This window comes from Belonocnema kinseyi, chromosome 8 (genome assembly GCF_010883055.1).
Source record: "Belonocnema kinseyi isolate 2016_QV_RU_SX_M_011 chromosome 8, B_treatae_v1, whole genome shotgun sequence".
Classification (NCBI taxonomy): Eukaryota; Metazoa; Arthropoda; class Insecta; order Hymenoptera; family Cynipidae; genus Belonocnema; species Belonocnema kinseyi.
Window position 1 is genome coordinate 69,858,522 of NC_046664.1, and position 26,854 is coordinate 69,885,375.

At 26.9% G+C, this 26,854-nt stretch overlaps 1 protein-coding gene across 1 annotated transcript in view; it reads left to right on the forward strand.

Moving 5' to 3' along the window:
• The window catches only part of LOC117178534 (gamma-aminobutyric acid type B receptor subunit 2), a 297,426-nt gene that overhangs the window by 184,595 nt on the left and 85,977 nt on the right, over positions 1–26,854 (forward strand). Inside the window, exon 9 of the mRNA XM_033369962.1 lies at positions 609–669. Within this exon, the coding sequence (XP_033225853.1) occupies positions 609–669 (61 nt within the window). The remainder of the gene's footprint in view (positions 1–608; positions 670–26,854) is intronic.

The window sequence follows — 26,854 nt, forward strand, 5'->3', positions numbered from 1 at the left end:
ATTGGTTGAATGTTCAACTTCTTGGTCAAAAGCAGAACAGCTTCGTTTAAAAATCATCTATTAGGTTAAAAACTCAACTTTTTGTTAAAAATTAACTTTTTAGTAAAAAAAGAATAATTTTGATTTACAAGATTAAACTGTTTTTTATAAAATTTGTCTCCTTTTTTAATAATTTTATCTCATTTTGTTAAAGATGCACTTTATAAAAATTATTTTTTTGAATGAAATAGTTTTGTTTGAAAATTATTTCGGTTTTTATAATAAAATTGTTTTGGTTGAAATTTAACTATTTCGTTGAAATTTAACTTTTAACTTAAAATTTTCATTTGACATATCGGAAAATCTGCAAAAATCTTTTCGTATTGTATTGGAAATGATTTTTTTCCATTAAATTTAAATTTCATGAAGTCATAATCATAATCTATTGTTAATTATCAAAAACAAGAATTCTCTACATCTTTTGTGTATAAAATCATATTTAGATTTCTTGGAAAATTTTAATTTCCTCGGGATTTGTAAACAGAATTTATTATTTCTAATAATAGATCAAATTATAGAGGTAGTTGTTCTTAGTTGAGGACACAGATTTTAATTAATCCTGATTCCAGGGTCCAGTATCGTTCGATGGAGCAGACCGTGTTGGAATTACGGCTTTCTACCAAATGCAGGGTAAGCCATACAAGACTTGATAATAATAACGATAATTAATTTTTCATGTAGGATTTACAAACTTAGGAGTTATAAATTGGGATCGTGTAATTAGTATAAGAACAATTGACAAGGGGACCTGCAAGAACGTCTGAAAATTAGTCCTTTTATTTGACAAGAAAAGCATCTAAATACACCTTTCACACTCTTCTTTTTTTAAGAATTCCTCTCTTTCCCCCTGTTTTCGAGAAACTTCCCCTTTTTTCGCTAAAATGCGAACTGAAAAGCCTATTCTTTTTTTCTTTGGTCCAGGGTTCTCTTTGTGTTAAAAATTCTACTATTTGCTTGAATATTTAACTATTCTATTGAAAATTAGTTTCTTTTTTGTGACAAATAATTTTGTTGGCTGAAAAATTAACGTATCAATTTTCAAATTTAAAATCAAATTATTCTATATAAAATAAAATTATTCGATTTAAAATTAACTTTTTGTTTAAAAACTCATATTTTCGAGATAAGGATTCAAATTTTTGTAGAAAATTCTTCTTTTTGGCTTAAAAATCCAGCGGTTTGTTAAAATATTTGCTTGTTCTTTTTTTAGTTTAAAATAAATGTCCTGAACTGCTAATTTCACTATTCCATTTTTGGTTTAAAATTGATTGTTTTTAAATAAAAATGCATCAATATGATTTAAAATTTAGTTTTTATTGACAAATCATGTTTTTGAGTTGAACATTAATTTTTTTGTAGAAAATTCTTCTTTTTTCAATTAAAAATTCAACAGTTTTGTTGAAAATTCGTATTCTAAGATGGAAAATTGAACAGTTTTACAGAGAATTCTCCTTTTTTGAATTTATCCTTTTTGGTGGAAAATTTATCTTCTTGATTGAAAATTCAACTACTTGGTTGAAAATTTGTTTGTGTTGAAAATCTATGTTTTGAATTGCACATTTAGTTACTCTATTTTTGATTAAAATATAATCGCTCTTAAATTATATTTGAACTATCAAATTGAAAAAGAACTTTTTGTTTAAATAATCAAATTTTTGTAGAATAAATTTTTTGTCGAAAATGATGTTTTTTTTAGTTAAAAATTCCCATATTCTGTTGAAAATTTGTCTTTTTGGGTACAAAATTCAACGATTTAGTGGAGAATTTGTCTTTTTGGAATTATTTTTTTTTGGTAAAAAATTAATCTCGTAGATTGAACATTGAACTATTTGGCTGATTTTTTTTATAATCAATTTCTAGAACTGCACTTTTAACTATTCAGTTTCTGGTTAAAAATCGATTTATTAGTGGAAATTTTACTGCTTTTTTTTTAATTTAACAAGTTTTTTTTTAAATTTAACCATATTTTAAACAGTTTTTTTTGTGGGAAAGTTTTAACTAGAACATTCGTCTTTTTAGCCTGAAAATTAACCCATTTTGTTTAAAATTTCTTCTAGTTCATTACACTGGTAGAAATTCATCTTTACAGGTTAAAAATACAACTACTGTTAGAATATTAATTGTCTTTGGGATATTCGACTACGCTAACAAAAACACAGTTTTCATAAATAAGGATAGCGTATATTTTAATAAAAATAGAAATAATCACATTCGCTTGAAACCACTTTCGCTTAAAAGTTCAACTACTGGCTTATGATCGATAATTATTTGTTTGAAAATTCAACTATTCGGGTAAAAATTAATCTTTTTGGATTAAAAATGAAACGATTTCGTAAGAAAATCATTTTTCAAAAAATCAAATGCTTTGTTAAAAATTTATCTTTTTGTGAAAAACTTTCGTCCTGTTGGATTAAAAACACATCTTTTTGGTAGGTTCTACACTTTTGTTAAAGTCTACACTTAAATTCACAGAATTTTCGGAGGCGAAATATGTTGATTTTTAAATAAAATTAGTCAATACGTATTTTTCCGATTTCCGAAAACAAGTACAAAAAAGAATTACTTGAACCAAGAACAGTTGAATTTTCAAGCCAAGTGAACAAATTTTTTAGAATACAGTTAAATTTTCAATCCAGATAGACGACATTTCTACCCAGAAAGACAAATATTTAACAAAATAATTGCATTTTCGAAAAAAATATTTGTTTTTGACAAAATTGTGCAATTTCCAACCTGAAATAAATTTTCAACCAAATAATTAAATTTTTTAATGAATAGTTAAACTGTTAACCAATTTCTTAAATTATTACAGGAAAAATATTACTCTTGAACCAAAAAGGCTGAATTGTTTATCCAAAAAGACGAATAATTAACAAAATATTTATAATTGTAAACAAATCGTTGAATTTTTAACCAGTTGGTCAAATTTTTAAACAAAAAACATTAAACTTCCACTTTCCATAAAAAAGATGAATTGTGTAGTATTTGAAAGCGTTTATCAAATGAAATCGAATAAAAATATTTGATATGGGGAAGGGGTTACATCACCCAGGGTTTCTTCATCCGGTAGAAAAAGGGTTCAAGATATCGTGATATAGTTTTTATATGATCCTTAATATAAAAATTTTAATGTATACGGGATCATGATAAAGTGCAATTTGCATTATGAGGTTTTCGAAATAGAGCAGAGTGTTCCAATTCGACAAACTTTGAGCATCTGTATCTTCATAACTAACAGGTTTCCTGGCGTAAACGATATACTATTTTGGTAAATAAACTTATGGCTTCAAAGTACTGAGAAGCTAAAGTTTATCGCAAACTTCGTTTGTGTTTGAATGGTCAGACGTAACTGTATCAACTATACAATTTCCATTCAAGGCATTCATCATATCTCTCGCGAGCATTCAATAACATCTATTGAAATATTCAGAACTATTTTTTAAAAAACTATTTATCAATGTATCGCCTTTTGAAATCGACAAAACAGATCATGTAATTTTCAATCAGGAAAAAACCTTCAACCGTTAACCATTGATCATTAATAATACAATATTTTATATCAATAGTTCAATAAATTCTGTTCTATGTAAAATAATTCGAGTCTTTGAATAAAAAATACAATACTGCAGATTGAAAGATTGATGATTTTATGAAACTAAAGCATACACTATCAGATCTACAGCATCTGTGATAGAAACGGAGAAAAATAAATTCTGAGTCATCTGTATATTCTATTATTAGGTTGAGAGATATCTTTCTTTCTAAGGTAAAAATTTTTAATGTAAAGAAGAATCTTGTTATGTGAAACATAAATTTATATGTTTTGAAAAATTACATAACTGTATGAAAACCATATTAAAATTGAACCAAAGGTATTAAACCTCTTTAATCTCTAAAATATTTTTTGATCATGCATGAGCGTATACAAATGGGTTAAATTAATATAGTTTTGAATCTTCGAAGAATTTTGCAACACAATAAAATTCAGTTGGAAATCTGTACAAAAAGAACTGAAACACGTCTTTATATTAAAATTTGTTTTCAGGTTTGAACTTGGCAATTTGTCAGAGGACGATAGAAAAATTCCGAAAAAATGAAATGCCCTAAATTTTTAAATTGACAAAATATAAAAATCCCGAATTGAAAAATTGCTGAGTATTAAAACTAACGATAGTTTATAATATGACCGTATGAAAAATTCCCGAAGAACAAAAATTTCCGACAGGAAATTGCATCATTATAAAATACTTGTACAAGAAAATTCCAGAACTTAAACAATCAAAAAAATAGTTTTTTTGTTAAATATTATTCATTTATTTTCAATACAATAAACAAATATTTTTATCAAAAAGAATTTCTTTAGTATTTTTAATTTGTTGGAATTTAAAATAACAATAAGTGCAAAGAATATATTTCTGAATAAAAATTTTTGTTTAAAAATGTGCATAGTATTAAAAAAAATGTTCTCAACAATCTAAATTTTAATTAAAAGAAAAATTAAAAAGAAGCTTCGTGGGAAATATGCACTGATTTAAATAATGCAAAGTTTGTTTAAAAAATATTATTAAGTTTGGAGAAAATTAAGGGAGAAATTTATTTTTTCGTTTGAGGAGCACTTGTTTTTAAATTTATTTCGTTATACAATTTTTATACAATTATTGTTATTTAAAATTGAGGAAATATTTTTTATATACTTTAAACATAAATCAAACATTTCTATGGTACCAACATTTTATCACTGCTGGAAGCGGGTGCAATTTTTCAGATTAGCGCCCGCTCCCGGCGAAATCCTGGGGTTGTCCTTATGACAAATTTTTAAATATATATATATGTATATATATACTCACAATACTCCTGCCGAAAATAGGCAACTTAGCTGACCCGAAGAATTACAGGCCAATCACTTGTCTGAACACACTGTATAAGATATTCACAGCTCTCCTAAATGATAGGATTGTTCGGGCAATTAAACCTGTGTGGCAAGAAATGTATGAACAACGAGGCTCAAAGAAAGGCGTAGCGGAAAGTCGGGAGAACCTGCTCATCGATAGATGTGTCTGCAAAGATGCATCATTCTACCAGCGTGACCTATCGATGGCCTGGATTGATTATCGGAAAGCTTTCGATTCGACGTCCCATAGACTTATCATCTGTCTTTTGAAAATCTTAAAGGTTCATCCGCAAATAGTTAGGTGCATAAAGAGATTGATGCCGCTTTGGAAAACCAGATCTACTATCTCATCTTGAAAAAATCGGGTGACAACTAACAAGGTCACCCTTCAGAAAGGTGTCTTTCAGGACGACACCATGAGCCCACTCCTCTTTTGCCTTACATTATTGCCGCTATCTCTAGCACTGCGACATTCCGACGGGTACTTGTGCGGCAAACCTGCAGATCGAAAGTACAAAGTCGCTCATGTATTTTAGATGGACGATCTTAAGATCTATGCTAAAAACAAAGAGCAACTACATCTAGCTCTAGGGATTGTCGAACGATATACTAAGGAAATTGGAATGGAATTTGGGTTAGACAAATGCGCCAAGGTTTATTTGAAGCGAGGAAAACTTAATGGCATCCCTGAAGATCCTAAGCTCGTTGATAGAAGCGCTATACGACACCTTTGCGCTGAAGAGACTTATACATACCTGGACGTGCCACAGAGCCGCAATCAGGATGTGACGGTAGTACTCTATTCATTTGGAGTAGTTCCATTGACGAAGAACGAGCTCAGATACCTTGATATCGGGACAAGAAAGGTTATGCACATGAACAAAAGCATGCATCTGAAGCCTTCCGTTCCGCGACTGTACATCTCACGCCGTCAAGGTGATCGCGGAATATTGAGTCTTGAATGTCTTCACAACACGATTATTCTGGGTACAGCACATAGAGTTGCAAATGGAAGAGACCCTCTTCTTAAAATATTCAGGAATCACGAAGAAGTGGGCAAATGAGGGTTTCTGTACAAAGCAGCGGAGGAGGCTGCTGAAACTCTCGGACTTAACTTCAGTATTAGGGCTGAGCAAAATGCATCGAATCTTATCTATCTCGAGTACTCACTCCTGAAAGCCCGGATTAAGAAAGCACAAGAGAAAAACTTTCGTGAGCAGCTCCTCGATAAGAGGATGCACGGTATTTTCCACAGAAATGTGAAGGATCAATCAATGTCTTGTGAGCTAGCGTTTGCTTTCCTTAAATCGCCCGGATTGAAGTCTAGTACGGAGGGTTTCATTTTGGCATGCCAAGACGGTGTCATTTCCACCTTAACATACCATCGCCACATTTTGAGCTAAGACATTCCTGATGATAGCTGCAGGGCGTGTCATGCACACCCCGATCATTTAGCTCACATACTATCCAGTTCTCCAACTCACGCAGGAACAACCTACATTCAAAGGCACAATGCGGCAATAAGAGTGCTTTATTACCATATCTGTTACTCTTCGGCATTAACCTTAATATCGCTCCTCTAAATGCTCATAGGGAAATCGAATCAATTGTCGAGAAAGGAAAGTGCCGCATCTACTGTAACTTTATATTCTCGACAATTGTTTCTGTTACTCACTCAAGACCTGACATGGTTCTTCTTGACTTCGAGAAGCGAACCATATTTGTTATCGAATTTTCGGCACCAGCTGACAAAAACATCATAACCAAGGAGAATAAAAAGAAAGAGCGGTATCGAGATGTTATAAGGGAGTTGCAACGATTGAACCCGGAATATTCTGTGAAATTTATCGTCCTTATCATCGGCGCTCTTGGAGGTGCGAAGCTTTCACTCGCTAATTGCCTAAAAAGCATTCCTGCGTGTCAACAATATACTAAAACACTTGCGGGAAAAATGCAGAAGACGGTAGTCCTTGACTCGCTCCGTGTTCTTAGGGTGCACGAGGCTTTTGCTGGATCGTCTTATTGATTCCGTTACACATTGTAATCACCTATCTTACGGTCGTGAGGCGTGGTTGTGGCTGAAATTTTACCGCGATTTCGCTGGGAGCGGGTGCAATTTTTCAGATTAGCGCCGCTCCTGGCGAAATCCTGCGGTTATCCTTGTGACAAATTTTTAATTATATATATATATATATATATATTTAAAAAATCATTTTTTATTTTTTTTATTTGCGAAATTTCTGTCGAAAATTTTATTTTTCGAGAATTTTGAGTTCTTTTATTTCTCAGTATATATTGAATTAATAAAAATATATAAGTAGAAACGTCGATTATTAGTAGAAAATTTTCCAAAATTTTCATAAGTACTATTCACTAATTGAATTTTGAAATAACGTATCTTTACAGTTCTAGTTGTTATAATTAATTGGAGTACTCAAATAAAATTGAGAAATTTAAAAAATTTTTAAAGAACTATAAATATTTGTAATGTTTGATAACAAATTTGATGAAAATCACAGTTTTTCAATATAAAATTGGAAAAATATATTTTTTTATTAAATAAGAAAATGTGGGCAAAAGATAAGTCTCCTAGAAGATAGGAGTTAGGAATTAGGAATTAGAAATTAGACGTTAGGGGTTGGGAGTTGGGAGTTGGGAGTTGGGATTTGGGATTTGGGAGTTTGGAGTTAGGATTACGACGGACCCCAACAACAACTCATAACTGATCCAAAACCTTCTAAAAAGAAAAGATTTTTTCCATAAAATTGGTTCGGGGTCCTTTAAATTATTTAAAATAATAATTAATAAAATTTGGTTAACCTTTAAGGCCATGTGGCGAGTGGGTCACGTGACCAGATTCCTACCTTACCCTCACTTTTTTATTTCCCAACTTATTTTCACACAAAGCGCCACATCGAGTTGAAAATTTTGTACAATAAATAAGAAGCACTAAGAAAGGTGGGTATGTTCCTAAACTTTAATAATTATGAAAAAAGCAAAAAAAAAATGTTTCACAACAAAAAACTTTTTTCATAATTATACAAATTTAGGGCAAGACCCACCTTTCTTAGTGCTTCTTATTTATTCTACAAAATTTTCAACTCGATGTGGCGTTTCGTTTGATAATAAGTTGGGAAATAAAAAAAATCGCGGTAATGTAGAAATCTGGTCACGTGACTCACTCAACATATAGCCTTAATTGGTCAAATAAAGTGAAGTGAAAACTAAATTTCTTTGATTCTATACTATAATTCTCGCTGCAAATCTTGTACCTTAATTAAAATTACCTACGAAAATAACTTACGCAATTGTACATAGATTGAATTGGCCTTCGTTATACTATTTTAGTGTCCTAAAGTGATGATCAAGTTTGTTTTTGACATACATTGGATGAAAATTAAAAAAGTTCAAGCATTTTCAAAATTTTTTAGACCACTTTTTTCAAGATTTAGAAATTCTATGCACGGCTATGTGTAGAGCTCAAACGATCACCAATTCATCGTAATGACGTTTTTCGATCAAAGAAATTACCACAGTTGTAGCATTTACAAAATTAAAAAAAAAGAACAAAAATTCAAATTGTAAGACAAACGTTGCACAACATGAAAAAAAATAACGAAAAGATAAAATTTGCTTTTTGAACACCCTAAAAGATTAAAATATAAATTTATTGAGTTTTTAAAAAAATTTAAATTTTGATTACACAAAAAATAATAAAAAGTAAAAAATTCTATTGTGTGGTCAAACTATGCAGGGTCAGAAAAAAGTGAATATATAAAAACTAGAAGCCCAAGAAATAGCTACAAATTTTCCAACTACCATTTTTTGATCAAATTCGCAGTCTTGGTTTTAATCGTAAAAAATAACAGTAAAAATAAAAAATGTAAACTTTTGACAAAACGACGCAAGGGACGAAAAAAAATAGTGAGCGAAATTTTTACACCCAAAAAAGATACATCAAATTTTAAGTAATCCTTTGTTGATAGAATGCACAGTTTTTGTTTTAGTCGTAAAAAAATTATAGTAAAAATAAACAATAAAATTTTTTTTAAACACAAGACACGAAAAAATTAATAGACAAAAGTTGTTCCCCCAAAAAGGATAAAAAAAAATGATATAAATCATTTTAAGATAGGATGAGTAGATTATTTGACCAAAAATTATCTACATCATGAAATTTTGTTATAAGAATACCTTGGAAATAAAAAAATAACTTTCTGTAAAAATGACGCAATTCACAATAACTTTATATTTCGCAAAGTTTTAGCCTAAATTTTAGAGACGATGCAAGTTGCGAAAAAAAGGCTTAGTAACAAAATGGTTTGTTCATAGAATGCGCACTTTATTAAATTATAAAAATAAGATGATGAAAATAGGTTTGTTTTAATACCAATGCATATGATAAATTGTAAAATATAAATTTATTGAAATGATAAACATTTTCAGGGAAACTGAGAATAAAATTTCATGCAAAATAAGTAACAACTAATAAATTAATCGTGATAAATAAAATTTTAATTTTTTTTTTCAATATCTGAATAAGTAATCCCAGGCATTTAAGATAAAATCTAAGGCAAAGCACGAGATACGTGATACCTTTTTTTAAGTATCTGAGCAAATGTCAGGGAAGTATAATGAAAGTACCTACCCAAAAATTTTTTAGAATGTTTATTGATTTATTTAAAAATACTGTAATGTAGTAGATATTAGGAAAATAATTTTTGTTTAATTATATAAAGAAAAAAATCCTTGCTACCTCTAAATCGAAGAATAACTTTAAACTTGTTAAGAATATAATTTTTAAATTATTTGCGAAGATTTTGATAAAATAAGGCTTTTTAAAGTTTTTAAATATCTAAAAAGAACAAAAAGATTTTCTTCAGATTACCGGCGAATTTCAAATGGTTTTTTTTATTTTCAAGATTAATTTTTCCAAGATTACAAAATTTAGAAAAATTCCAGTAAGTTTGAAACATATCTGGAAGTTGTTTAAAATATTAAAAGAAAGTTTAACCTGAGAAGATTTTTAAAAAATTGTAAAAAGACATTAATTTTTGATGATGTCGCATAAAAAGTGCAGAAGCTTTTTTAGAATTTCCTAATGTTTGAAGATAATGAAAAATTTCCTTGAGATTCCAAAACAAATTTCTAATGATTTTTGATTTTTTAAATTAACTTTAAAAGTCAAATTTAAAAAATTAAAGTATTTTAATACCTGGAAATGATTTTGGATAATTCATAAAATGTTTTTAAAATTCTTCCACACTTCTACAAATCATAAACACCTTTTGAAGAGACTAAAATTTTGTAAGATATTTCGTAAAAACCTGAGAAAATAAAAAACATTCTTAAACAATTTATAGATTTCACAATTATAATCTTTGAAAATCTTTTTAAATTTTCTCTAGGACCTAAGGAGTATTATTTTTATATAAACAAACTGATAATACTTGGTTTCTTGTTCTCAGATTTCAGGATCTAATTTTACCTCGAATTTAAGTTTTCAAAAACTTTGAACAAATAAATAGTTATTCGAATTTTGTCGTTTGTATAATCAATAAATATTTTCCCCATAAAATGGAAAAACTACACGCGCGCGTGGCGCGGGATTAATGATGATAGTTTTTTTTTTCTTGAGTGAAAAGGACTATTTTCTATCCTACAAATATCTTCAGGTTCAAAAAATTTTAATATTATTATTTATTAGTAAAAATTAGCATTCAGAAGCAAGCAAGGATTTATAGATCAACCTTGTGAAAATCTTGTAGACCCGCCCTAAAGCCGTTCTACCCAATTTTTTTGAGAGTTCAAAAATTCCAAAGATTTTCAGGTTCAAAATTGACGTAAGCTATAATAAAATATTAAATCGACAGTTGGTAAATACGTTTAAATGCATTTGGAAAGTAAGGGAAAAAATCCTAGGGCTCGAAAATTTAATTCTTTTGTTGAAAAATAATTTTTAAACTATTCCATTTTTAGTTTGGTTGAGAATTCATGTTTTTTTTACGGGGGAGAATTTAATTACTTCTTTGTGGTAATTTTAAATATTTCCTTGAAAATTCATACATTGAGTAAAAAATTATCATTTTTGGTTACAAATTTCACTGTTTTATTGAAAACTCCCTTTTTTATAAATGCAACTGTTTTTTTTATTTGAAATTAAAATCTTCTATGGTTCGAATTATAACTATTAATTTTTTTTAAATTAATATTTTTGGTAAAAAAGTCATTTTCTCGTATTTAACTCTTTTTTTCCAAATTTCTCTTATTGTTAAAATACAAATTTATTCATTTGTGATGAAAATCTTTTTAATTGAAATACCAACTATTAGACGTTTTGCCAGAAATTTGTCTTGTTTAGTTGAAAATGTATCTTTTTGGTTGAAAATTCCACTATATATTTGAAAATTCCTCTTTTTCTCCTAAAAATTGTATGATTTGGTTGAAAATGTTAAAATTTGCACAAAATTTTGTTTCTACGTAGAAAATTAAAGTTTTCGCTTAAAATTCAATTCATCTTCTTGGTTTTGGTTTTGGTCTTGATTGAAAATTCATCTTTTTAGTTAGGAATTAATCTATTTGGCTAAACATTCATTATTTGTTTTGAAATTCAACGATTCAGTTACAAAAATTTGTATCTTCACTAAAAAAATTTTTTTGGTTTTGAAAATTTCAATCATTTGCGAAAAACTTGGCTTTTAAATGCAAAATTGTATTATTTGGTTCAAAATATAGCTGTCTTGTTAAATATTCATTTTTTCATTAGGCATTAATGTTTTTAACTGAAAATATAGCTTTTCAATTTTTAACTGCAAATTTATCTTTTTTAGTTAACAATTTAAGTATTTAGATGAAAGTAAGGATTAGTTGAGACTTAAAAATGTCATTGTTTTGTTGTAAAATCAAAGGATAAATATGTGCTGGCCTATTAAAAATTTGACAAAACGGAAAATCATTTACTTCATCGGACGTTCTCACTCCAGTTCATTAAAGGGATATCTAACGCTCACTTTTCAAGTGGGCCTATAGCCTCATAACACACTGATTTCCAATGAATGATCGTACATCACTCGCTTGGTCACATGCGTCTTTACACAGGGCAGTAAAGACGTGCCTAGCAAATCTTATGATATGATATACTACTACTTAAAATATCAGGAATTTTAAGTATTTCAATTCGAATTTAATATTACTAAACCATTAATTTTATTTAGAAGAATATATTTTCCAATTTTCTTGGAATCCCATTCAACCATTGGGCCGTGTACGGTCCAATGGCTGGATAATCCAGCCGCGACGATGAATTTCAGGGCAACTTACGAGAAGCGTTGAAGCCGGAAACGCGTATCCGCCTGGATAAGTAAAGTCAGGCAGCATGAAATCTGGGTCAATTAAACCGTTCTGCGAATTATCGTCGTAAAATTTAGCGGGGTTTTAGTAGAAAATGCAGGCTTCGATTAAAATCGCGTCACTCAAATTGAGGTAATTCGTAGCACAATGCTTGCGAAAAATAGCACCAATTCGCAAAATAATATCAGCAGAGAATACGAGCCAACTATGGAACAAAGGAAGAATTTCATATTCGCTCAAATGAACTAGATTACACACGGAAAAGCTTTCGCTAAAAGCTTACAATCGGGAGGGCGAGTAATTAACTTCAAAATTTAAAAAGTGCAATGAAAATTAACTTTAGACAATTAAGAACCAGTGTTGAGTGTATTCATTTTTTGAAGCAACTAAGTACAGTAAAATTTCTTAGCGAAAAAAATGTACTTTCTTACTTCCTTCATTTTATGATTTAAAAATCAAAATAACTAAACTGATAATTTTTTAAAAACTTAATTTAAAAAGAAATAGATATTCGCTGAGTTAATAAAAAATAAACAATATTTTTTGGCGAATGAACAAAAATGTATATTTAGGCTAAAAATAAAATTTTGTAATAAACATGTTTTGTTTTTCCGCATTACTTGGCAGGATGCCGGCATCGCTTGTTTCATTTGCTTCATTTTCATCAGCCATTGATAATTAATTTTCATATCGAATTTCTAATATCGGACAAAACACCTTCTGTATGATTCAATTTCAAACGATTTAAATTGCTAGGATTTCAAGTAAAAATACTGCATTTTCAACAACATAGAAGATTTTTAACATGATAGATTACTTTTCTAACCGAAGATATCAATTTCAACAAAAGAGTTAAATTTTCTACAAAAAAGTTCATTTTCAATCAAATAGTAGAATATTCTACCAAAATAATTTTCCATGTTTTTGATTATCTAATATAATTTTTTAAAATTTACAATTGAAAAATATTTTCAATTTTCAAGCCAAGAGATAAATTCAAACAAAAGAGTTAAACTTCCTACAAAAACGTTAATTTTTAACAAAATAGTAGAATTTTCTAGAAAAAAAAATAATAATTTGAAACAAAGTAGTTAAACTTTTAAACAAACAGATAAATTCCAGCAAGAGACTTAAATTTTCGAAAGAAAAGTTCATGTATATATTTTTTTTTTATTATTTGACATAATTTTTTTAAATTTTAAATTAAAAGATAATTTTAACTTTCAACCAAAGAGATAAATTTTATCATAAGAGTTAAATTTCCAGCGAAAGTTTTAATTTTTAACAAAATAGTAGAATTTTCTACAACAAAAAATAATTTGAAACAAAATAGCTTATTCTTAATCAAAGAGATAACTTTCAACGAAAGAGTTAAATTTTCAACAGAAAAGTTCATTTTCAACCAGATAGTAAAATCTTCTACCAAATATTTGAATTTTCAACCAAAGAGATAAGTTTTAACCAAAGAGTTAAATTGCTAGCGAAAAAGTTAATTTTTAATAAAATAGTCGAATTTTCTACAAAAATAAATAATTTGAAACAAAATAGCTAATTCTTAACCAAAGAGATAACTTTTAACGAAAGAGTTACATTTTCATAAGAAAAATTCAATTTCAACCAGATAGTAAAATTTTCTACCAAAATATTTGAATTTTCAACCAAAGAGATAAATTTCAACAAAGGAGTTAAATTTCCAAGAAAAAGGTTAATTTTCAACAGAATAGTAGAATTTTCTACCAAGAAAAAAATTTTGAAACAAAATAGTGGAATTTTTAACCAAAGAGATAAATTTCAGACAAAACACCTTTTTTATTATTCTATTTAAAACGCTTAAAATTCTTAGGGTTACCATAAAAAATATTGCATTTTCAACAAAATAATTGAATTTTCGAATAAAAAAATAACTTTCAACGCAAAAGTTGCTTTTCAAACAAATAGTTGGATTTTCTACCAAAGTAGTTAATTTTTTAACAAAATGCATGCATTTTCAAATAAATCTTTAAATTTTCATACACAGAAATTTAATCTCCAACAGAAACTTATTTTTCAACAAAATAGTAGAATTTACTACCACAATATTTGAATTTTCTACAAAAAGATAAATTTCAATCAAAGAGTTAAATTTCCAAGGAACAAGTTAATGTCCAACAAAATAGTAGAATTTTTATATAAAAAAACTGATTTAAAAGAAAATATTTGAATTTTCCACCAAAGCGATAAATTTCAACCAAATAGTTAAATTTTTAACCAGAGATATAACTTTCAAGAAAACAGTTTAATTTTCAACAGTAAAATTCATTATCAACCTAATAGTAGAATTTTCTTCCAAAATATTTAAATTTTCAACAAAAAAGTTTATTTTCCACAAAATAGTGTAATTTTCTGCCAAGCAAAAAACTAATTTGAAACAAGATAGTTTAACTTCTAACCAAAGAGATAAACTTCGGATAAAACACCTTTTGTATGATTCAATTTTAAACCCTTTACATTCTTAGGATTACAAGCAAAATATTGCATTTTCAACCAGATTGAAGAATTTTTAACAAATAGTTTAACATTTAAATAAAAAAATGACTTTCAACAAAAACTTAGTTTACAAAGACATTGTTGAAGTTTTTACCACAGTCGTTAATTTTTTAACAAAATGCATGAATTTTTAAACGAATGGTTAAATTTTTATACTAAAAAATTAATTTTCAAGAAAAAAGTTATTTTTCAACCAAACAGTCGAATTTTCCACTGTTTTGAAACTGAGGATATACGTTTTCAACCAAAAATTTAAAGCACCAACAGAAAAGTTAATTTTTAACCAGACAGTATAATTTTGTATTAAAATATTTGAATTTTCTACCGAAAAAAGAAACTAATGTGAAACAAAATATTTGAATTTTCAACCAGAGATAAATTTCAGCAGAGGAGTTGCATTTTTAAGAAAAAAATTAATTTTCAAAAAATAGTTAAATTTTCAACCAAAGACATGAATTTTAACTAAAACAATTATTCTTTAACTGAACGACTGGACTTTTACCAAAAAATTTTAACTTTAAACCAAAGTATCTAAATTTTCAACCTGAAAAGATGTATTTTCAACAAAATAGCTAAACCCTTCACAGACATGTTTGAATTTTTAACAAATTACATAAATGTTTAACCAAAATAGGCGTTCACGACGAAAAATATAATAGTTAATGTTATGTGATCTAGAAAAGATTTTAATTTGAAATTAAGTATAGTTGACTTTAACCAAAAAAGACTGTTTTTCAACAATATAGATACATTTTTAACCAAATATCTGATTTTTCAAGAAAAAATTTGAATTTTTAACCAATAAATTAATTTTCTACCGAGAAAGAGGAGATTTTAATCAAAGAGATATATTCTTAACTAAAATGATCTATCTGTAATCAAAAAAGATGAATCTTAAAGAATGAAATACAGCATATGATATTTTAAACCTAATATATTAAAAATGAAAAACAATCAAATTTAAAGAAAAGAAACACTTTTCATTAGAATAGTTACATTTTTAGTTTAGAAAATTAATTTTTGACAAAAAAAAACGAGTTTCAATAAAATATTTAAAATTTGCGAAAAATGTAATTTTTAAATAAAAAGACTAAAAAGTTAAAGAGATCTTTAACGAAAATTATACATTTTTTACCCAATAGTTTAATTTGCAATTAAATAAAACAGTTGTTGATGAAATAGTTCAGATTTCAAGCAAATAATAACATTTATAATTAAAAACGACGAATTTTAACAAAATATATAATTTTTTAACCCAATAGCTAAATCTTCTATAAGATATAAATATGCAACCAAACATGGAATAGTTAAGTTTTCAGTTGATAAAATTATTTTGCATCCAAGAGAAAATAATTTCTAACAAAAAAGTCCAATTTGCAAATAAGTGTTTTAATTTTGAACAAAAACAGATATTATCTCAATAAAAAATCTAACCGTTGATATTTCACCAAAAAAAGAATTTTATCTTACATCAATAAAAGTTTAATCGAACTGAAAAGATGAAGGCTGAAGTGTTTCTCTATCAAGGACTTGAATTTTTAACTCGGAAATATAAATTTTCAACCTAAAGTTCATTTAAAACCAAACTCTTGAATGTTCATATAAAAATAATATTTAAGAAAGAAGTTCCACTTTTAAACAACCAGCAGAATGTTCAATAAAATAATTAAAATTTTTAACAAATTAATCAAATCTTTAACGAAAAGACAGTAGTTTAAAAAATATATATATTTTCTACCAAATAGTTTAATTCTCAATTAAAAAACGTAAATTTTCAAGCAAATAATTAAACTTGTGATTAAAAACGATAAATTTAAGGAAAATACATGAATTTTCAACCAACTGGTTGAATTTTCTACAAAAAGAAATAAATTTTCAACTAAACATGGAATCGTTGAGTTTTCAGTTTAAAAAATTATTTTGCAACCAAAAGAAAAAAATTTTCAATAAAATAGTTCAACTAGCAAACAAGTGTTTAAATTTTCAACCAAAACATATATATTCTCAATGAGAAATGTAATAGTTGATATTTTACCCCCAGAAATTCCTGTTTACATCGGAAAAAGTTCAATTCAACTAAAAAGACTAATTTTCAACAAAAGAGTTACATTTTCATTCAAAAGAGATTTTTTCTTGATATCAGAAAAAAGTTTAAACAAAATTGTTGAATTTTCTGGCCAAATAGATGATTTTTCCAGAAAACAATTGAATTTTTAATTCGAAAATATAAAATTTCAACTAAGCAGTCGAATCCTTAACCAAGAGAGCATAATTTTCAACTAAACAGTTGCATTTTTACAAAAGAAGATTAAAATGAAAATTTAAATTGTAAATCATTTTTTAATACTGGGAAATAATTCTGTTTTTAACATTTCGCTATCACACTGTAATTTGTAAGCTTTCTTACATTTTCAAAGAGATAAGAAAAATTAAATTACGGGTAAAAACTTATTTTGAAACATTAAAAAAAAATGAAACTTTTTAATAATTATGACAGATTTGAGAAGATTAAATTTCTTGTAAATTTTTCGGGTTATTTTTAATGGTTTAATTCTTATTTTAAAAGAATAATTTTAAGTTTTGCAGATTTCAAAACGTGCGTGGAAAACTGGTAGGTAAACGGAATTTTGCAGGGTGTCATGAAAATAGAAAAATTTTTCTTATAAGATTCATGTGAAAGTTTGAAAAAATTTCGTTGTAATGAATTCTAAGACAATATTAAAAAATAATCAACGCTTGTGAACATTTTTGAATAATTTTGTATGGTTTCACGATAAAGGAACAAATTTTTGTAGGTTCCTAGAAATTAAAATGATTTTTTACTCTAAAAAAATAATTTTAGGAGATTATTTTTAAAAGTTTGAAAACATTTACAAAGATTTCTAAAATTGTAAAAAAAGTATCTAAAAGATTTAAAAAGAATTTTTCGACTTTTTCAGTATGAAAAATATTAAGGAAAAACTTGTATAATTTTTACAAATAAGAAGGTTTAGAAGGTCTTCAAAAATTAAAAAAGAATTTTATTAAGATTCGTGTGAAAATTGTAAATAATTTTTTATTTTGAAAAATGAACATTAAGAGAAAATTATAAAACGTAAGTTAAAAATATTTTTCGGAATTTCGGACCTTTTATATATATTAGATATATTCAAAAACTTGGAAACATTTGCGAAAATTGATCGATACTTTGATTTCTTCCAAGCTTCTTAATTTCATAATCATCTTTTAGAGAGGCTATAATTTTTCCTAATCTTTTGTAAAATCCTATACATTGGAAAAATGTCTAAAATCTTTCAGATCCGTTTTTGACACATCCGAAATATTGAAAAACCTTTTTCAATTTTCTTAAGAATCTTATAAAGATTATAATTGTATAAATTGAAAAACAAACGGATAATACTTATCAGCTTGTTCTTAATATTTAGAATTTAATTTCATCTCGAAATTTTAAGTTTTTATAAACTTTTTAACAAATAAATAGTTATTTGAAATGTTTATATTGCATTTGTATTAATTTTATTTCGTATGCTTTATGGTATTGAAAAAAAGTTTTAAATTGATGATTTCTCATTAGTAATTAAATTAAGTAATTAAGTATTGTAAAAGCATTCAATATAATATCAATATATTATTTATTTCTAACCAGTTTTATCTTAAAAACCTTTTTTTTATTTAGAAAATATATAATGTGTTTTTAAACACAATATTTTAGCCTATTGGAAATTATCAAAGTTTTTTTGGGCAGCGCAAGATACTATTAATATTATTATTGATTTTTTATGTGAGGTAACAATTATTCGATTTTAAGCAAAAATTTTCTTTATTTGCTATGCTTTTTTCTATTCATTTCTTCCCTTGAGGAAAAATCAGAGTAGAGAGATCGTGGGTGGGAGGTTGCAATGAAAATTTGTGATCCGTGAATAAAATAATTTACCGCGTCCATAATGCTATCGGGGCGGGAAATTCAATTTCTGAAAAAGGTCAAGCTTCGTTAGAAGTATCGAAGAAATTGAGAAATTTTATATCTCCGAGATGGATACAAACTTCAGATTTGATCTGAATAATTTAAATATGCGCAATGCCACTTTATTTATAGACATATTCCTATTGTGGCTTAGGGGAAACAAATAAAAAAGGATATATTTAATATTCATTTCAGTAAAAGTAAATTGTTAAACAAAGAGATCTGAGGTTTTTCATTTTCTGATTCTGATCTCGCAAACACATTACTTTTGATCAGCAGGAAATACAAAGTGGTTTTCAAATTTATTTTGATATTGAAAATTTTTTGTATCAAGTTTTAAATAGCACAGTTTAATTACTTTTGGAAAAATAATTTGAAAGGTACAGTTTTGTTTTTCATGCAAAATATTTTTATTTTGTAGCATGATAATGTAGAAAAGGGCTTAAAAAACGGAAACTGCCTTAGAAATATTCAGTTCTTTATGCTTTTTTGGCATTTTTCATTTGAAGGGAATTAAATTCATCAATTAATTAATTAGTTTTAATTATATCGATTAAAAGTTAATAAAGAATAAAATAGTTAAACTTCAAATAATCATAAATTCTAAGTTAGTCATTTTTAGTGTTTCATGTCTTTGAATTCCACTAAATTCATCTAAATTCTCCGAATCATCTGAATTCTGATTTTTTGAAGGAGACTTAGCAAAAGAGAATTCAAAATCACCAAATAGAACATTTTAATTTTAATTAATTGACATTTAAATTCAATTTCAATTAATTAATTTTAATTTTGCATCCCTTGCAACATTTTGGAATTCTTGCGATTAACTCAATTATCTGAATTCCTTGGAATTATATGATAACCTCAATTCCTTAAATTCGAGAAATATTCTTAATTCTAGAAACTTTCTTAGTTCCAAGAAAAGAAAGAAATGCAAATAATTCAGAAAAATTTAAAGAGTTTATGGACTTCAGATAATTCAGAATTCAGGTAAGATTCAGATCACAGAAATAAAGAATTCCAGAATATTCGAGTCATTCAGACATTTTCAGGAATTTCTGAACATTAAGGTAATCCAAGAAATTCAGAGAAATCAAACATTTAAGTTATTTCAAGGAATTCAGAGATTTTCAAAAAATTGACAGAATTCATGCAATTTAGAGAATTCCAGAAATTCAGAATATTTAAGGAATTTAAGCAATTAAGAAGATTTTAGAAATTTGGTGACCTATTCAAGAAATTCAGAGAATTCAACATATTCAAGGAATTTAGATTATTCAAGGATTTCGAGAAATTTAGAGAAATCATAGATTCAAGATCTGTCAAGGAATTTGAGATTTTCCGTAATTTTGAGAACTCAAGGAATTCAGGGAATTCAGAATATTCAGGAAATTCAAGGAATTCAGAATATTCTAGAAATTTAGGGATGTCGAATATTTAAGGAGTTAGGAGAATCCAACATGTTCAAGGAATCCAGAATATTCAGGAATTTTAAGGTATGCCAAAGGAATTCAGACATTTAAATGTTTTAGAGAATTTATGGAATTGAGAAAATTCGAGGAATTTATGGAATTCAGAATATTCTAGAAATTTACGGACCTCCAAATTTTCCAGGAATTCGGTATATTTAAGATTTTCAAGAAATCCAAAGAAATCATACATCCAAGTGATTTTTAAGAATTCAGGGAATTTTACAAATTCTGAGAATTCAAGGAATTCAGAATATTGAAGGATTACCAGAAATTCAGAGAAATCATACATTTTAGTTATTCCAAGGAATTCAGAGATATTCAGAAATTTAGAGAATTCAATAAGTGTAGGGAATTTTTTAATAGTCAAAGAATTTAAGATATGCAAGAAATGTAGGAAATTTTAAATATCAAGAAATTAAAGGATTTTAGGTAATTTAGAAATTTTTTTACAATGTAGACCATTAACAGAATTCGGAATACTTAAGGGCTTCAGAAAATTTTAGATATGTCAGAGCAATAAAGAAATTCAATAAATTCACGAAATTGAAGAAATTGAAAGAATTCAGAGAATCTCGGAAAATTCGAGGAATTCAAGGAATTCTAGAAATTTAAGTAATTTAGAATATTTCAGGAATTCTAGGATTATCAAGAATTCATAGAATTTCAGGGACTTCAAGGTATTTGGAAATTTTAAAAATTCATCAAATTAAAGGAATTACACTTATTTGGAGAATTCAGGGAGTTCAGAGAATACAAAGAATTTCAAGGATTCATAATATTTAAAAAATGCAGGCGATTCAGAGAATTCGAAGAATTCGGGGCATTTAGAGGATTCAAAAAATTTTAGGAATTCAGAATATTCGAGGATTCCAGATAATTCAGAGAATTTAGACTATTAAAGTGATTCAAGATATTCAAAGGGCAATTAGTTAATTTAAGAAATTAAAAGAACTCAAAATATTTGGGGAACTCAAAATATTCAAGAAATTTGAAGAATTAATCCTGTTTGAGAAATTCAGAGAATTACGCATATCAATACATTCAAGAATTGTAGGGAATTGAAAGATTTGTTTTGTGTGTAAAGAATTCAGAGAATTCAAAGAATTAAAGGTATTTCATGAATTAAGTAGATTCCACGAATCCATGGGATTCATAGAATTCAAAGAATTTCAGATATTTTGAATATTCTAAGAATTTGTGTAATTTTCTGAATTCTTAGAATTATTGGAATGTTTTGAATTCTGAGAATTTGTGAAATTTTTTCTGAATTCTGACAATTCTTGGTATTTTGTGAATTCTAAGAATTCGTGAAAATAATACTTAAACACAATATGCAGGAATTTAGGGGTTTCAGAGAGTTAGAATTCTTAAGTAACTGTGAGGAATACAGATGAATTGAAGGAATTATGGATTCAAAAGAATTCAGAATTATTAATTTTGTTTCCCTGCACAATTTAACCAATGCGGAAGCTTCCTGTCATTCAAATTTGTACTTCCACAATAATAGGCTAGGTCAAGAGTAACAATCTTCACTGACAATGCTGCTGTATAATTTGAGGGCCTGTAAGTGCCTTGAATGCTACAAGTTTCCTGACTTAGTTAAACTCGCCAAAATCCAATAACAGATATTTCGAGATCTCGATAACTAGTTTTACCATTTAAAATTCAAATCAACGCCTTTGAATAATTCAATAAATTTGTATCTTACCTGTTTATGCTGTAAATGGAATAAAATATTATATATATAATTTTTTTTATAATTTATGATAAAATTTAATTCATAATGTTTTCAAGCATTATTGATCAAGATTAAAATTTTTAATGTAATTTTTTTAAATTGGGAAATTATTATTTTCTAATTACAATAAGACAAAAAGATTTCTGAGAAAATTAGAAATAAATAAGTTGTTTTTTAAAAGATTAAGTTAAATTTTTGAGGATCTCAAAATCTGTAAAAAAAATCTGAATGTTTTTCAGATAATTTTCATGATTTTCAATGATTTTGGGAAAACTTCACATTATTTTAAAATATATTCGAAAGTTTTAGTAGTTTTTAAAAGATTCGAAAATAATTTAAATCTTGAAAGGATCCCAAAAAATTGAAAACAAAATTTAAATTTTTCAACATTTCTAAACAGTGGAATCTTTTTAAGAATCAAAAAGATCTCTTTTATATGGCAGTATTTATATGCGTGTTCATATACCAAATTGTCTAGTTAATTAAGTATAGTCAAAGATTAAGTTACTCAAAGCTCTGTAGGCTTTGAGGTACACATTCTCGACGTGACACCTGCGCTGCGCGCTCGCTTTTCCGACAGATATTTGTAAACAGGTTTTGTTGAACGTTTTTTTTCTTGAAACTTTGGTCGTTTTTCCAGACAATTTTATTTTATGTTTTTTATTTTCAATGTTATTTTTCACAAATAAAACAAAAAGTTCGCATCCTATCATGAAGTGATTATTTTTTGTGCAATCAAAATTTGAATTTTCGATTTTCCAAGAAAATCCAAAAATTTGTTATGATAATCTTATAGGGCTTTCAAAAAAAAATGTTTGTCTTTTTTTGACTTTTTTCATGTCGTGCGTTTTTTGGCTTAAAATTTTGATTCTCAGTTGATTTTAAAATTTTTGAAAACGCTATAACTCTGAGAATTTTCTTTTCATCTAAAAAGTCATAGGGATGAGTTGTTTGTTCTTTTTAATACTATAAATATCCGTACATAGAATTTTCAAATTCAGAAAATAGTGGTCTCAAAAATTTCCAAAATGCGCTCACTTTTTGAACATTTATCAAAAAGGCTGGTTAACAAACTCGTCCTTTCTTTTAGGATCTAAAAAAAGTGTGCCAAAGATGGATTTGATCCGTTCATTTTTTCGAGAGTTATCGTGTTTACAGACGGGCAGACAGACAGACGCCATCGTAAAAACCTGATTTTCGGATTCAGGGGATATTGAAACAGGGAGATCCGTTGAAAAACTGTGATGTAACATTTCGGACAATTCTAATACTTTCTCAATCATAAATGATGAGAATGTAAAAAAATTATTTCAAAGAGAAAATTTAAAAAAAAAGTTCAATTTGAAATTATTTCCTAAAATTCCAGAAACGAATGCAGAAGATTTAAAAAAATTCAATTTTACAAGATTACAAAAAACGATTTCAAAAAGCTTACAACAAAATTTATATTTTTTAAGATTTCTAACAAAAAGTTTATCAACTTTTTACAATTTTGACCGGTTTAAAGAGAATGAAAATTATTTCCTAAATTTCACGGAAAAACCTTGAATCACTTTTTCTCAAATTAATTTTTCTAAGTGGAAATAAAACTGAAAAACTGTCAACAGAAATTCGAAAATAACTTAAATCTTGAGAAGATTAAAAAAATGTTGAAAAAAAACATTTTAGAAGATTTCAAAAAAAGAAGACTTTTTAAGAATTTTAGAATTTTTCGAGATAATACAAAAATGCCTAAAATACCTGGGAAAATGTAAGGTAATTTTCTATTTTTAAAAATTTTGAACATTTTTAATATTTTAAAACTTTAAAAGATTTCAAAAATCAAAAAAGACGCAATTTCTTTGAAACTTTTGCGAGTGAAGTCCTAAATATTTTACAAACTGAGTCAACATTTTTCTGGAGTTTTGTAAAATCCTGTGAAATAATTTGAAAAAAAAACACTTTTTCAATAGAATCTTGAATCTTCGAAGATCTTTTTGAATTTTTTTTAAATCTCAGAAAAATTATATTTCTATAATTTTAAAAACAAGTGCATGAATAAACTTAAGAAATAAAAAGTTATTAAAATTTTTATTAAAAATTATTCTTTTTCTCAAATTAGTAATTATTTAAAATTTTTCTTTTTTCTATGTTCAAAATACATTTTTTTTGGTAAATTAAATTTTTAAATAAAAATTCATTTTTTTGTTGCAAAACGTCATATATTTTATTGAAATTGTGTCTGTTTTTTATTTGTTGTTCCTTTTTATTTTTTATTTATCATATTTTACTACATTTCGTGTTAAAAAATTTTTTTTTATCCTCAAAATATAATTTTGGAATTTTTCTCATGAAAGGATAAAATATATCACAAAAGAGCAAAAAATGTTCATTTTTTGTACGATTTTGTGATAACTGCAAACTTTTATCAGAATGTCTTCCTCATAGAAAGATGAATTTAAATAAAATGGCAAAGAAGATAAGTGTGATTTTTGTTTAATGAAAGGGACTTTTTATATTTTCAAACAAATGGTTACCACTCTGTTCATTTTCAACTATTTTAAAATCGATCTTGAAGTCTTGAAGTGTCCATAAGTAACAAATAAAATAAATAATGTTAACATTTTAAAAAACAGTCACCAAAAATTTTAATTTAAAAAGATTTTATTTTTGAAAGTTTTGAGTTTTGTCAGAAACTTAGAAATAAAAAAAATGGAGTTACAAAGAAATAAAGTTCTAATTTTCTAGTCGATAAAATAAAGATAATAAAATTTTAAGAAATGTAATTATAATTCAAATATAAGTCCCTCCCTCTGGCATGCATTTTTTTGCAAGAATTCTTTTATGTGAAAAGGGTAAAATGAGTGTCCAATTAAACGGCAATCAAATTACGTTCATTATAATATTTTGTGTAGAGTAACTTCTGTGATTTAAGGAAGGATCGTGAGTCCCACGCATTCGTATCTATTTATATAAAATTCTATAATCATTACGTGAAAAACTTTTCAACAAATTGAAAACAATTTTAGACCTACTTCTTTTCCGAAATATAATATGTAGCGCAGATTACAAAAAAATCTTAAAATATTCGCAATTTACCCTCATGGAAATTTTTTTACCAAAACGTACAGAAAACTAAATCTATTTTCATAGGATTCTACAAATCAATACAATAAATTACAACCAAAATTACTTTTTTCTATTATGGAGACTAATTTTGTAATTTTTTTGTACATTTTTGTATTTTATTGTAATTTTAATCTACAGAAATTTGCAGATTTTGCAGCTAAAAAGTTGTTCTTTTTTAACCTGAGATAACAAATATTTAGAATGTTACGATAGGGTAATTTTAAATTAATATGATTACAAGAACTTTTTATTCTTGATGATTTTTCCGAAAAGCGCATCGTTTATTGTAAAAAAAATTCATGAATGTTTTCACAAAAATTTTGCCATTAAGACGCCATTTTGAAAATACTAAAACGAAAAATCGATCTTTGAACCATAGATTCTCAAAGTTTAGACATTTATTCCACCAGTTAGTGAGATTCCAGGTTAATTACAGACTCGAAAACCTTTGGAAAATAGTTCACAAAAAAAATAGGCACGAAAAGTCACGTTTTTTTTTTGTTTAAACTGCATTTTGGGATAATAAATAAATTTTTTGAGGAATTTCATTGGCACCGTCGGAAAGAGGAGATCTTATGCAATAAAAATATGTGTCTCAATTTTTTCTAGTGTCGAATAGTCTTAGTTATTGGCCGTTGAAAAGCAGTGTACGGGTAGTGGCGTTTTGGCCGTTTAAGGGTTAATTAAAAAAAGGTTTGAATTGTAGAATCTAGTACTTCATTGCATTTTTTTGTTTCTACAAGAAAATACAAGGAAAAATTATTTGTTTGTATTTAACTGTATCTTTTTGTTCAATTTTGTACATTTTTACAAAAAAGTATAAGTTTTAACCAAAAATTTCAGTTGTAAAAATGTTGTACTCTCTTGTAAAAACGATTCCCAAAAGGGTAGATTCTATTGTCTCCGAAAGATTTAACTGCCAAAAACGTGGAACTAAAAATGAAAATTTCAGGAACAATTTTTTATTTTATTTATTTATTTTTATTCTCATAAAATGATATATTTCCACCTTCGAAAATTCATCATTTTGGTTGGGGATTGAACTGTTTTGTTAAAAATTAGTCTTTTTTTCTGATGCAAACTGGTAGAAATATCATTCCTTTGAATTGGAAATTATTATTTCAAACTGTAGAATAAACTATTTCATGTAACTTTTTCTTCAAAATTTGTCTGTTTTGGTTAGAATCTGATCTTGAATGTTCAAAATTGATCTATTATGCTAAGGATTTATCTATTTTGTTGAAAATTCGTATTTTTTTCTAACTGCAAATTCAAGTGTTCCATTTTGGGTCAAAAACTTATCTTCCTTATTTAAAAATTTCACTATGTGCTGGAAAATTCATGCGATTTGTTGTAAAGTCGTCTTTCGTAGAAAATTAATCTTCTTGGTTGAAAATTTATGTTTGTGGGTTAAAAATTCATGTGACTGGTACAAAAATTCTAAGTATTTCACGCCCCGAAATTCTGATCAGCTAGTACATTATTTTTCATAATCTTGGTTAATCATCCTGAATTTTTGGGACGACTAGACACAGCAAAAAAAATTGATGAATTTGTTAAACGCCTTATTCTTTTCTCGAAATTTTAACTATTTTTTTTGAAGACCTCTTTTTTCGTAAAAATTTCACAAGGAATCTGGATTATCATCAGAGAATAACAGAATTCCTTATCGTCTTTACAGACTAGATGGAGCTATGAATTAAAAAAAATTTAATTAAATGTTTTCTGGAAAGAGATCTCCCATCGCTCCGCTGAGAATCGAACCA